Here is a 15,322-nt window from a genome sequence, read left to right as displayed (position 1 = left end):
TATTAATTGAATAACATCTTGGCCTTCACAGTGTGGTATCTGTTCTGATGCTGTACTTCCTCCTTTTTATCCTCGGCCAGTGGAGGAGGGATCCTTCATGACTGAGGCAATTTTTCTTTTTGTCTTATCCAGAGTACCCCTTTTTTGCTGTTTTTCTTTTTGCCTCTGTGTCTTAATATTTTAGTTGTACGTTCAACGGTCAGCTGGCTTAATAATCGGTTGCACCCCTCCTCCGCAACACTTTCACCTAACAATTTAATAAAAAAGAATATCATAAAACTTGAATTTACTATTTAAAAAAAAAAATAGCATACTACCATAATAATATGTGCCCCATGCCCCACATTAAAAACCGATCTTGTATCTAACTCTTCCCTTGTGGGGAAGCAAATAAATAAGAACATTTTATTTTACAAGCAACATTCGTCTAAACGGTGCCGGTGCTTATTCAGATTGGCATTTCGGGTTTGTATTACTGTACACATAGATTCGAAAAAGTTGTCAAAAACAAATATATAACAAATAAATGTTATCAAAGGCAAGATAAGTTACTTTTCTGCCAAACTGGATATATTTTTTGTGTTTTTATTCAATGTAACATATTTATTCAGCTTGGAAAAACATACAGTGTTTACCGATGTATTCGAAAATTCAAGATGGCGTCTCACACCCTCTTTAACACCGTAAGTTTGGAAAAAGGTGTTATAAATAAAAAACTATACAAAATAATATTAAAAACCCGCCGAATATATGTCAACCTATGTCACAGTAACATATATTGAGCGAGTTTTTAACAGCATTTTATCCGGTTTTTTTATTTATAACATCTTTTCCCACACTTACCGTGTTAAAGAGAGAATCAGACGCCATCTTGAATGTTTACATCGGTAAACACTGTATGGTTTTCGAGCTGAATAAACATGTTACATTAAATAAAAACACGAAAAATATATCCAGTTTGGTAGAAAAGTAACTTATCTTGTCTTTGATAACATTTATTTGTTACATATTTGTTTTTTGACAACTTTTTCGAATCTATGTGTACAGTAATACAAACCCGGCTTTCAAAATAATAACGTTATTATTTCAGCAGCACAGTAACAAAAGTGCATTTAGTACCAAAAAAAACTACTTGATCAAATTACGATTTTTTGATTTTGCATCTTCGTCCCCTGACTGGTACGTACATTATACAAACATTTTTATATTTGCTTTAAATTTAAATGCCGCCATAAGTGTCAATTTGAATAAGCAGCGTTTAAACAGTTTATTTTTTTAAATGAATGCGAAGATTTTTCCGAAGTTCACCTCGACATTAAAGGGACATAACTCCGCATTACTTTTGAAACATCTACCTGTAAATAAATACTACGAACATCCTTTTTGCATCTTTAAATTTACTTTTTGAAGGATTCTGTCAGGGTTGCCAGCTTGGCTTTTTTAAAGCCAAATTTCACGAATTTGGCTTTTTTTAAAGCAGTTTGGCTTTTAAAATTTTTGTTTGGCTTTTTTTTCAATTTTGGCTTCAAATTTGGCTTTTTTCTGATAATTTTATATTAATATTTATTAAATATGGATTATTAAAGAAAAAGTTATAATAAAGTAATTTAAACAGTTGGTTGGATGTCAAAACTTGTAGATTAAAAAAAAAACTTTTGACCTCCCACTCCCATTCATGGATTTACATTAGGAAAACAGTCCACTAACATTTGTCATATCAGGAAAAAATCTTTTTCTAAAGAATAAAGCCGCCTCCACCACCACCACCACCACCACGCCCCACCCTCTCGCACTAAAGGAATATCACACCTAAATGTTTAATCCGGTTTCACAGTTATTTACTAAATGTCAATATGGACCCTTTCAAAGAGTTCACAGTTGAGTATGAAACCATTTTGGGGACATTTTTTAGTGCTGGCGCCTTGTCTCTGCCAATTAGGTCACTGAGTATATTTCCTCTGAAATAATTCTTGTATTTTTCGTTTGAAATTCTTTAAAAGTAGTGTTTTGAAATTAATTGAATCAATTTATTTTGAATTTATAGAAATTTGAAAACTTATAACTATAGCTATTTAAAGTTGTATTTAAAATGAATATTTTTTAAGTATTCATATACTTTTTCCTGGGTAGTCCCAAAAGTTTCATTAAAAGTCAATAATTATAGATTTTCTAACTATCTTGGATTAATAGACATATTTGCCTTAATAATGACGCATAGATTGTTCTTGGAAACAAAGTCTAGTTTTAGAGTTATGACTAAAATTAAATTTATCAATATTGTAGAGATATTTTAAGTTGATACCTCCAATCCCCTGATTAAATTTGGTCTCTGATGACTGACATAATTCTTTTAAGAATATGATTGACAAAGAGAAACTTATGTACAAATTGTACCAATAAATATTTCACGAAAAACACCCGTCTAGCTGAATTCACTGTGAAAAATTTCCCCCACTCTATATCTGTGCCTAAATCAAAACGCGGATTCCATGAACAAAGCTTCTTTCTTAGAACTGCACGCCTGTGGAACTCTGTTCCGTCTGCCTGCTTCCCTCCGGACTACAACTTGGATGTCTTCAAGTCCAATGTTAACAAATTCCTAATGAACTGCCCCCTTAAGTAAACACTTCATCAAATCTCCACACTAACGTAATGTACTTGCAATAACCCTTATCCATGAGTGGCTTCCGGGCCTTGATAAGTGGTGATCACTGTGTAAAAAAAAAAAAAAATATGGTATGGAAAAAATGGCACTAGTAAAAATGGTAAGTAGATGTGGAGTCTAAATAATAACCAACTACCTTTCAATTATGCTGTGATCTTAGAAATATGTCGATTATACTACCATGTTTTTTTTTTTTTGTTTTTTTTTGTTTTTTTACAAAGGCATCACCACATTATCAAGGCCCAGAGGCCACTCAAGGATAAGGGTTAAAGAGTGTACAGTAGAAGTTGGTCAATATAGTAATCATTAGTAATGAAAATTTGGTAAATTTAATAACTTATATGGAACGGCTCATCAAGAACTTATTTACCTTAGACTTGAACACAACCATATTGTAGTCAGCCGGAAAGCAGGAAAACGGAAGACAATTCCACAGGCGTGCAGTTCTAAGAAAGAAGCTTTGTTCATGGAATCTATGTTTAGGTTTAGGCACAGATAAAGAGTGGGGGAAATTATTGATAGTGTTTACAGCTCGACGAGTGTTTCTTGTGAAAGTTTGGCGAGGGGGGACCATAGATTGAAGCTCAGTTGAACACTTTCCATGAAAATAACGATACATCAGAGACAAACTCGCAACATCTCTTCTGTGAGATAGAGGTTGTAAGGAGGAGAAAAGGACATCTCCTACGAGGCTACGAAGTCTATTTTGAACTCTATCAAGGCAGGACAAGTCCTTTCTAGCAGCTCCTGCCCAGATGTGGCAACAGTATTCCATCCTTGGACGTACCTGGCTCTTATATAGATAGAGAATAGCATCAGCAGTGAGATATCTACTGGATCGATAGAAAGATCCCACCATTTTTCCAGCGGCCTTGGCAACAGATTTGATATACGTGTTCCATTTAAGATCAGGAGTAATGGTCAAGCCCAGAAGCTTGTCAAAACTTGAGGCCTCCTGAAGACGAGAGCCATTCATTTCAATTGATGACAAATGTGGATTAAAATGTTGATGATGTAAAGAGAGAAGCTTGGTTTTAGATGCATTAAAAGTAACCAGCCACTCCTTTCCCCATTGTACTACATGCTCAAGATCAGAGGAGAGAGAATTGGAGAGTACTTGCTCGTTTACTGTCTTAGATGTGGTACCATAAATGGTAGTGTCGTCAGCATAAATGTCTACAAATGATGTAAGGATATGATTTGGAAGATCATTAATGTAGATCAGGAAAAGAGTTGGGCCCAGGATGGATCCCTGAGGGACACCGGCATTAATACTGTGAGCTTCTGATTTTTGCCCCTCAACTACTACTCTTATGAACCTATCAGAAAGAAATGATTTAATAATTGAGAAGACTTTTCCAGCTATACCATAGCTAGCGATCTTATGAAGTAAACCTTTATGCCATACCCTATCAAAGGCTTTAGATATATCAAGAGCAATTGCCCTAGAAAGATTGCCACCGTCGAGAGATTTGCTAATCCTATGCGATATAACTGTAAGGACATCTGCTGTAGATCTAGCAGAACGGAAACCATATTGAGTGTCACTAAGAAGGTTATTTTTGTTGAGATGTTTGATTACTTCTGTATTTAACACAGATTCTAGCAACTTACTCATGACGCACAGGAGACTTATTGGCCTGTACTGAGAGGGGGATGAGCGATCACCTGAATTCTTAAATACAGGGCATACTGATGAGATTTTCCAGGGAGATGGGAAACTATTCTCCTTAAGACAACGTTTAAACAGTTTTGTAAGTATGGGCGCTAGTTCAGGTTGAAGTTTTTTGAGTACTATAATTGGAATACCATCAGGGCCAGTTGCTTTACTGGAATCAAGGTTTTTGATTAGCTTGGCAACATCACGTACAGATATACGTATATCACATAGCGTGTTTTCTGATACAGGAGGAAATATTGGGGGTTGGCGGTCTTGGTCGCAAAGGGTAGAATTAGCTGCAAAGTTCTTGACAAAGAGTTTGGCTTTGTCTGATGCTGACGAGATTACCTCAGGTCCATTGATAATAGTTGGGATGGAGCACACGCTTCTGTTCAGGATTCTGTTTGCTATTTGCCAAAACTGGTGGGAACCAAGCCGCTGCTCAGCTACTTTGGACTTAACAGATTGAGCATACAACTCTCTTGCGTTCCTTGTTTTCTTCATATTTAATGTGTAATACTAAATAGATGCTAACTCCAAATGGTTACTCATGTCATAATCGTAAAAAAAACAAACATTTATAAACATCTTTTTTATGTAATCTGTCCCCGTTGTCAATCAATGCTTATATTAAAGTGTAGTACCTGCTCTGATGACCTAATGTTATCTAGTCTGTCCTTAGTCGACGAAAGAAAAATTCTTCTAAATTGGGGTATATAATTTTTGCTATGAGAGATAAATTCTGTGCCTTTTACTTTTTAAGGCAATTTCATTTGGTTTTACAATTTTGCCAGTCAGACTTAGAGATAGAAAAAAGTTATGATGGCCCGAAAATGAAAGATCATTGTATGTATAATTTATATGCGAAACTAATTACTTAATTTAAATTATAAAATATTCCTTTTCTAGATGTTCACAAGTAATCTTTTGAAAAAAAGTAGAATTACATTTTTAGGAGGGATAGCTGAGGGTCCTCATCTACTTTAAAATATAGATATAATTTCATTTTAATTTGACAAACTTCTTAATGTTATCCTGGAGCTTGTCCCTAAAAATACACAGGTGAAAATATCAGTTCCAAATAAATTAACAAGAAAACTCTTTGATATAATTATGCAGTATAGAGTTTATACGAAAGGCTTTTGAACAAAGATGGAACATATAAAACATTAGAAAATGTTGACTTTGGTGCCAAGTTCATTCAAGAAATTAATGACTTTACATTAACTGCTGGAACACAAGTGGACAAAAACTCAAAAATAAAAGAAGTGAAATTGAGATGTCAAGCTATGTTACAAGAAGCCTTACATTAAGTAGAAAAAAGACTTCCTGACGCTGTCAACCTATTTAAAGGGCTCTCATTTTTAAACCCGGACAAAGTTCTTAATCAAAGATTAAGAGCAAAGTTTGAAGATTTGCCATTTCAACATATGGAAAATAATTCTATTATCGAGGCACAATACAGAAAGGTTTGTTTGGTAGAATGTGTGAAGAACCGTATTTTGCAGAGAATGGATTCCCCCAGATTCTCTTAAATTCTGGCAAGGTGTGGCTAAACATGATCATTTTAAGGAACTTGCAGCATATGCTTTAACATGCCTAATAACCCCCGCAAGTAATGCAACTGTTGAAAGAATGTTTTCTTTAGTTACTGCTATCAGAACAAAACCTCGTAACAGTATGCAAAGTAAAGTACTGGATGCTATTGTAAGAGTTCGTTCTTACCTTTTATATAATGGAATTTGTTGCAAATGCACAACTAAAATGATACAGCTACACAACAGTGATAATCTTTATAGTCAAGAAGAAACCATAAATAATGATGAAATTAAGTATTTAGAATAAGTTCTCCACTATTTACCATGAATTTTCAACTTATTACTTTTTATTTTCAGGAAGAATTGTGTTTCTATTTTCTACCATTGACCAAATTTAAATAAGTTCTTTTGCATTGTTATAAATAATATATATGTTCATATGTGCCTTTTATACAATGTCATTTTACTCCATTTGAAAATGTTCCATTAATTATTATAAATACATTCAATTCTACAGACTTGCGATTCTGCATCTTTCATGTATATATAAACAAATCAGAAAAACTAAACTTTTTGGACAAGTTATATTTCTGTTACCTTTCTACCACATTTACCTCTGCTCTGACATTCTATTCACATGAACTATCACAAACATTTATGTTCATAGCTGTGTTTTAATTCAATATTCGTTTTATTCTTGTTTTGATGTTTTTTATATTTTCTAAAAATAAACTGAATGAGTTCAACCTTATTTATGTAAAAGCCCAACTCACTTCTTCATTCTCTCATGATTTTTGTGTTTGTCGTTATATCCAATCTGTGATAGTAATTAATGAAAAGTATTTTGAGCACATTTTTCAGCTATATTGAAGATGTTGACTCTCAAATGTTTGTTTTTTCTCTGTTTTATTTTCTTAATGCAAAGTCCTTCTTTATGAAATTGAAACCGTAGCCTCTTTGATATATTTTAAGGGAATTAAAAAACATTTAGATAAATAAATTCACACTGTGAAACATAAGTCTATATATTTTTAAATCGTACTGGAGGATGTTAAAGAAAAATAACATGTGAAAATGTTATATTTAAATAATTTAAGTTAATAATCTTGTATATCTCCTTTCGCAGATGAAATTCTGGTTATATGCCCTTAAAATGCTATCATGTTAAAATGGGTGATCACTCTATGTTTATATCTGAGACTGATCTCTCACTCTAAATTCGAAAATACACAGGTTTTTCTAAGATATACAAACGTAATTGTTTAAAAAAGTAGATCTATTCGTTAGGGGGGTCCTCTAAAGTTCTCATTTACAAATTTACCAACTTTTCCTTAAATTATTTAATATTAAAATAATACTAAATATTCTTCAATGATTTCTTGTATAATATTTAACATATCTAAACTGTATAATTTATTGTAATGAGATTATTAAAAACCATTCCCTGTTAAATTAAAACCGAAAATATGGTTGGAGGAGGAGGGGGAGCATATTTTTCAGTTTCAATTTCGTAGGTAACATCTTTGTCAATAAAAACACTACAAAACTAATACAGGAAAAACTGCAGAATTTAGTTAAAAACTTCAATATAGTCAATTTTTCTTTAATCTCCAATTTGGCATTTTTTTGGCCTTTTTTACTTAAAAATGTGTTCGGAGGGGGTATATTTTTCAGTTTCAATTTCATAGGTAACATCTTTGTCAATAAAAATACTACAAAACTAATATAGTAAAAAAATACAGCCAATATAGGAGTTAAAAACTTCAATATAGTCAATTTTTCTTTAATTTTCAATTTGGCTTTTTTTTGGCCTTTTTTTTACTTAAAAATTGTGGTTTCGCTATAGAATTTGGCTTTTTTTTGGCTTTTTTTCCTGCAAAATTTGGCTTTAAATATTTTTAAAAGTCTGGCAACCCTGGATTCTGTCCCCCTTTTCATTTAAAGTTTTGTTTAGCGGATCCTGAGTCAAGAAAGGAATTCCGTTTAAGGGGAACCTAAATCCAAGATGACCGCCGTACAAGTTTTTACAAAAAAAAAAAAAAAAAAAAAAAATGTTGAATGAATCAATTTTTGCTTTAATTTTCTTATTTTGTTTTTGCTGGGGATGCCAGACGTTCGTCACGTTCACCCACAATTCCAGTCACTCTAACCGAAAAATTTTGGTTCTTGTTGAGAAAGAGTCGATGGATCGATTTTATAAAAATATGTCATTAAAAGAAAAAATAATATTACTTACTTAATTGTCATGTCGAAAATAGCAATATATCAAAAAATTACGAAAATTCATCGAGTAGAAAAACTATTGTGTTTTTAGTAAAAAAAAAAAAATAAAAATAAAAGTTGGTAAATTTTTACTTTAGCTGCAACTCAATACCCACATTTAAATTAGCAACTTCAAAAGGTTTTCGGGTATGCTGAAAACGAATATCACATTCCAATTTGGGGCAGACGACTAGTTTTCTGGATATTAAGACATTTTTTTCAATGTGTTACTTGATGAATTTCAGTGGCCGTCGCCATTCTTAACATGGAGGGTATTTTCTAGTACTTTTCAGTTGGGAAAATATGGCCGCCAGTGAAAACAATGGATTATATTGGATGATAAAGGTCTTAATATCTCGAAAACTACTTATCTGCTCCAAATTTAGATGTGATAATCGATTTCATCACACCCAAAAACCTCTAAAAGTCGTCAATTTAATGATGAATGTTGAGTGGCAGTTAAAGTAAAAAGTATCAAAAAAGTCTGCTGCTATAGACTACATATGTTAGATGCCATTATGATGTAATTTAGAATTCTATCCGAGTTATGTACCCTGTTTCTGCACTTTTCAGGGTCTACTTCTTGCAAATTTTCCCCAATTTACTGTAAAAATTATTTTTAACAATAAATAACTTTCTACTACCACCAAGTCTTCTTCAACTGAGATAAATGTGCATCTATTTAAATAAGCAGAGCTTCATTCAACAATACAGAGCTATCTCCAATCTGGGCACTTTCAGTCTCAGTAGCAGAAAATCAGAACTCTGATGTTAAGAAGAACACCACAAATCACTGAACCATAACCCTATCTTTTCTCTGATTCCACATAAATACTGAATTATTGAGATCCCCGTATTCACTTGCATGTGTAATATTGAACAATAGACATAGGTGTAACATTGCACTATGGACATAGAGGTTATAATTTGAAAACTGTTGTACTTTTCATATTGAATTTAATTCTTGTTTTTCAGGTTCTAGCAGTTTAGTCCTTCTTCCAAAAACTACAGATGAAGTATCTCAAATTGTGAAATACTGTAATGAAAGGTGCCTGGCAATCGTTCCTCAAGGTGGCAACACAGGTTTAGTCGGAGGAAGTGTACCAGTCTTTGATGAAATTATTATCTCTACTCGACTTATGAATGAAATAATCAGTATAGATGACGTATCAGGTAAGTAAACACTGATCTGATAATATTATGAATATTAAAAGTATGTAAGATAAAATATTAAAAATATGTAACAAAATATTAAATGAGTACAACATAAAATATTAAATGAGTACAGCATAAAATATTAAATGAGTACAACATAAAATATTAAATGAGTACAAGATAAAATATTAAATGAGTACAAGATAAAATATTAAATGAGTACAAGATAAAATATTAAATGAGTACAAGATAAAATATTAAATGAGTACAAGATAAAATATTAAATGAGTACAAGATAAAATATTAAATGAGTACAAGATAAAATATTAAATGAGTACAAGATAAAATATTAAATGAGTACAAGATAAAATATTAAATGAGTACAAGATAAAATATTAAATGAGTACAAGATAAAATATTAAATGAGTACAAGATAAAATATTAAATGAGTACAACATAAAATATTAAATGAGTACAGCATAAAATATTAAATGAGTACAAGATAAAATATTAAATGAGTACAAGATAAAATATTAAATGAGTACAAGATAAAATATTAAATGAGTACAAGATAAAATATTAAATGAGTACAAGATAAAATATTAAATGAGTACAAGATAAAATATTAAATGAGTACAAGATAAAATATTAAATGAGTACAAGATAAAATATTAAATGAGTACAAGATAAAATATTAAATGAGTACAAGATAAAATATTAAATGAGTATCAGGAAAAAATATTAAATGAGTACAACATAAAATATTAAATGAGTACAACATAAAATATTAAATGAGTACAACATAAAATATTAAATGAGTACAACATAAAATATTAAATGAGTACAACATAAAATATTAAATGAGTACAACATAAAATATTAAATGAGTACAACAAAATATTAAATGAGTACAACATAAAATATTAAATGAGTACAACAAAATATTAAATGAGTACAACATAAAATATTAAATGAGTACAACATAAAATATTAAATGAGTACAGCATAAAATATTAAATGAGTACAACAAAATATTAAATGAGTACAGCATAAAATATTAAATGAGTACAACATAAAATATTAAATGAGTACAGCATAAAATATTAAATGAGTACAACATAAAATATTAAATGAGTACAACATAAAATATTAAATGAGTACAACATAAAATATTAAATGAGTACAACATAAAATATTAAATGAGTACAACATAAAATATTAAATGAGTACAACAAAATATTAAATGAGTACAACAAAATATTAAATGAGTACAAGATAAAATATTAAATGAGTACAGCATAAAATATTAAATGAGTACAAGATAAAATATTAAATGAGTACAAGATAAAATATTAAATGAGTACAAGATAAAATATTAAATGAGTACAAGATAAAATATTAAATGAGTACAAGATAAAATATTAAATGAGTACAAGATAAAATATTAAATGAGTACAAGATAAAATATTAAATGAGTACAAGATAAAATATTAAATGAGTACAAGATAAAATATTAAATGAGTACAAGATAAAATATTAAATGAGTACAAGATAAAATATTAAATGAGTACAAGATAAAATATTAAATGAGTACAAGATAAAATATTAAATGAGTACAAGATAAAATATTAAATGAGTACAGCATAAAATATTAAATGAGTACAGCATAAAATATTAAATGAGTACAACATAAAATATTAAATGAGTACAACATAAAATATTAAATGAGTACAACATAAAATATTAAATGAGTACAACATAAAATATTAAATGAGTACAACATAAAATATTAAATGAGTACAACATAAAATATTAAATGAGTACAACATAAAATATTAAAGATAAAATATTAAATGTGTACAAGATCAAATATTACATGCATACAATAAAAAAGGTTTCATGCTAACAGTAATTTCTTTTAATCTGGAATTTCAGGGTTATTTCCCTTGTCTAGTGTACTAGGCATTCATTCAAATATTTTATGAAATAACATATATGCCATCATCATTAAAGAATATGGAGAAAAACTCTGGTCATGTGGCAGTTTTAACACAAACAATCCAAATTCGATAGTATTCTCGACAGATCTATATTTCAACTGATTATCGCAGAGACGTTAAGCAATTGGTTCCATCAGGTAAAACTTTCTGAGCCATCTAGGTTTATCAATGTCAAGTGACATTAAAAGAACCGTCAGGAGTTGACTTGCGCCCCACTCCCCAAGTGCCTCGACATTGCCATTATTGAAGGAAATTTTTTAACCTACCAAACTAACAACTACATCTGATCAAACTTCCTGATGTATTGGAAATATTCACAAAGGCTTTTTTTTTTTTATAGGACAGATTATTTCAAATCGGACAACAACAAAGTAAACTTTTGTGTAAAAAATTGAACTTTTATGTCAATTGTTTCATGCATTGTTACTGTTTCCTTTTGATAATTTATTTTAAAATTATTTTCTAATGTTTTAATCTTTTTATTTATTTTTAATTTGTTAAAATCTGTTATTAAATATCAAATGAATAAAATATTAAAAATGTTTTCTGAAAAAGTTCTGTTAAGAATGAATAACTTAAAAAAAAACAACAAAAATCAATAGACGTGAATTAATTGTGTCTAAATTGATCAATGTTATTAACGAGTCTGTTCAAATCAGATCGCTTTCTGACTCATGTTACATGTGAATATCACCTTACTGGATGTGAACATGTCACGGACAAAGTAAAATATAAGAAAGTATTTCCCTACACATTTCTTCTGGCCTTCAAATCAATAGCTAGAAAAAATTGGATTAAGAACCAATGATATACATTGTCTCAAAATAAAGAGACTGGTGAAAATTGCTGAGTCGTACACTGGCATCAACTCGAACACAGCTTTTGGAGTACCAACTTCAAATGACGTTGATGTTCTTCCCGATTCTCTCTTCATTTGTGATATAACTTTGCAATTATTTTTAAAACATTGCTCAGTCAACATACTTCAAAATAAAAAGTATGCATTGTTTATAATTTCAGTTTTAGTGTAAACCTTTGCAATTATCAGAACAATCACAGTCACATTCCAAATGCAATATCTGTTCACATCCATGATCCATGATCTACTTGATAATAAGAAAAGATGAATGTTATTTTAATTTATTATTTTACTTATTAAAGGTATATTGGTATGCCAGGCTGGCTGCATTCTAGAACAACTAGACAGATATATAGAAGGCCATCATTTGACCATGCCATTGGATCTCGGAGCAAAAGGAAGTTGTCATATTGGTGGCAATATTGCTACTAATGCTGGTGGTATACGTTACTTACGCTATGGATCGTTACATGGTTCTGTCCTTGGCCTTGAAGTGGTAAGTTTCTTGGTTTTGTCGTTTTTACTCCAACTTTTGCCAGACAGAGATTGATAATATCTTAAAAATGAAGATTTTTTTTTTTTTTTGGCCATGTTTTTAACATTCAGTGATTTTTTTTTTTTTTGTGGTAGTTACATTTTAACACCAACGCGATGCTGTATATGAAAGTCTCGCAGAGAATAAAAAGAAAAGAAATTTGACTCATTTTTTTTTTTTTTAGTGGAAATAAAAGTAATTTATTCATGGCACTTTCCAAACTATGCTTGCATTTTGGTTTTACGAGTCTCTTCGTTTCGTCGCCATGCAAGTTTTCAAATCTGTCTCGCCAGCACATGCTTCGCCTCACTGTTGCCATTCACACAATTCCAATTCATCTCCCTTTTTTTTTTCCCTTCTCTTCCTGTGCTGTGACGTCACCTTGTACACCAGCTTGGTCATTTGCATACATGTCATGCTGCCACCTCTGCTGCTACATACATGTCCATGACTTCATTACAATTTTATAAGTACATTAATATACCTACATTTCTCGTAAGGTGTTTTTTTTTTTTTCTTTACTCTAATTTACCTCAAACAAGGTTTATTGCCACTTGGATGGGAAGGGTTACTATTTGGGACCATGTCTACAGGTGCACTATGAAGGGAAAGTGAGAAGTCTGTTCACATTACATTTAAATTTCAACAGTACAATCAGGGAAACAGGAAGGGAATTTCAAAATTTATCAGTTTGAGGGAAGAAACTTAGAATAGAAGGCTTTTTGGCATCTAGGGATCTCTACAATTGTTATATGATAAGGGCTGTCCCCTTTTCATGTAAGTAAAAAAATAGGGAATTAGTTAAATGTAAATATGAAATAGGATAGTCAGGGATTCGAACTTGCAAAGCTAGATTTGAAATTGAAAATTCCTATCATAAGTTAAAATAAATACAGAATGTTATTGAAATAAAGAATTGCAATTGTTTAGCTTACATATTTGTATATGGGAAAGGAATGTAATAATGAAATTTGTTTCTGTGAAGGAATTTAATCGTCAATTGAAATTGTAAACATATTTTGTAAAAATGTTATTTGAAAACTAGGTTACTGAACTCGGGGTTATGTCAAGTTTGGCAACGTGATACATGTCATCCAACGTGCTTTATGAGCACATGTTTCATCATGCGATGACGTGACGAGTTCTCAATATAGGTAGAGTTTTTAGATGCAGTCTTAGAGAAGGGGAGAAGAGTCGGAGAGAAGCAGAGAGGTTCAGACCGATTCTCCGTTAGAATCAAGGCACCCTTTAGAAGTGAGATGGTTTTAATAATAATCATATAAAGAAACTTTGAATTCCTCAAGCGAAATCATGGACCAGTCATGAAATAAAGAACGTCGTCATCTTTGTGTATCTGCATCTTCGTGTTGTGATTCAACAGAAAAGGTATTGTCCATTTATATTATAAGAACTTTGTAAAAATCATCATCTCAAAAATAGGTAAGAAATATATGTGTCATATTTATAGAAACACTTCTGTTCATACAGAACTGTCTGTCTCTTTATATATACCTGTTTATGTCTCCAATATGCTATCTCTTACAACATGAAGATCTTAAGACATATGAACACTCAACACATGAACACTTTTAAGACTGTCTCTATCACTCTAAGACTCTCACAAATATGAACAACAACAAATAGCATCAGTCCTCTTCTAATAAGAATTACATAACATATACGAATATTTGGTGCCATATTTGGTACTCATAAATAATAACACCCGCCACATAATACAATGAAAGGGTGGGATTTCGCTACTTGTCAGGTAAGTTGGGAGTATTTATGTCAAGAGGGCACAAGTGCTACAAGTTCTTCAGAGCATTCTATTAAAAAAAGCACAAGAATGCAACATTGCAACAACAAAAAATCATGTAAAGATGTTTATTTGTTGTTGTATGTGTATTTCTGTTGTGTTCAAAAGAACTACAATAACCCTTCTCATATGTTTCATTGTAGTTGGCAGTGAACGAGTTGGGATTAGTGAGGAAAAATAATGCACATACAGAAATTTGAACAAAATGTTTTTCTTAGACTCCAATCGATAGCTGACTCCTGATATCAATTTCAGGTTCATTATATAACAATATTTTAACCCACCTTTTCTCGACGCTTCCACCTGCAATTGGACTTTGCTATCAATATAGTCACACTCGAAGGCGTTTTATTCAGTAACTGAATATTTCTTTCTGTCACTAACTTTTGTAGATGATTCCAATGAACAATTATTTTATTTCAGACGATTGATCATGTTTGTTTTTTTCTAACCAGGTAGCTTGACTTCAGCAAAAGATTATTTTATTTTCGAAAATTAATCGTGTTATATTGCTTTCCTTTTGGTCAAGTGAGTGTCTAAGTGTGCGTACTCCTTTCAAATCAGTTTTGTTACTCCTGGGTTTTTATTGTAACACAATAAAAGCAGAATATCTATTATACTAATACTGGAGTACATGTTCCATCAGAAATTATAGAATATTACTTGTTTTCTTAGAAATAACCCACAACAGTTGATATGCCATAAAAGAGATAAAACATCGATGAAATGTTGCATTCCTCTGCCTGTTCTACAAGTATTTTAATAGTGAATGCTCTGACAAACTACAAGCACTTGTACCCCCTCGACATAAATACCCTGACAAACCCGACAA

At 31.1% G+C, this 15,322-nt stretch overlaps 1 protein-coding gene across 1 annotated transcript in view; it reads left to right on the top strand.

Moving 5' to 3' along the window:
• LOC145267119 (D-2-hydroxyglutarate dehydrogenase, mitochondrial-like) overlaps positions 1-15,322 on the top strand; it is a 41,929-nt gene that overhangs the window by 487 nt on the left and 26,120 nt on the right. The window contains exons 2-3 of the mRNA XM_080123151.1: positions 9,101-9,298; positions 12,442-12,635. Coding sequence (XP_079979277.1) covers positions 9,101-9,298; positions 12,442-12,635 — 392 coding nt within the window. The remainder of the gene's footprint in view (positions 1-9,100; positions 9,299-12,441; positions 12,636-15,322) is intronic.

Source organism: Euprymna scolopes, chromosome 4 (assembly GCF_053919585.1).
Source record: "Euprymna scolopes isolate OS-2025 chromosome 4, ASM5391958v1, whole genome shotgun sequence".
Taxonomy (NCBI): domain Eukaryota; kingdom Metazoa; phylum Mollusca; class Cephalopoda; order Sepiida; family Sepiolidae; genus Euprymna; species Euprymna scolopes.
The sequence above is the reverse complement of the archived record's forward strand: the minus strand, read 5'-3'. Positions and strand labels throughout refer to the sequence as shown.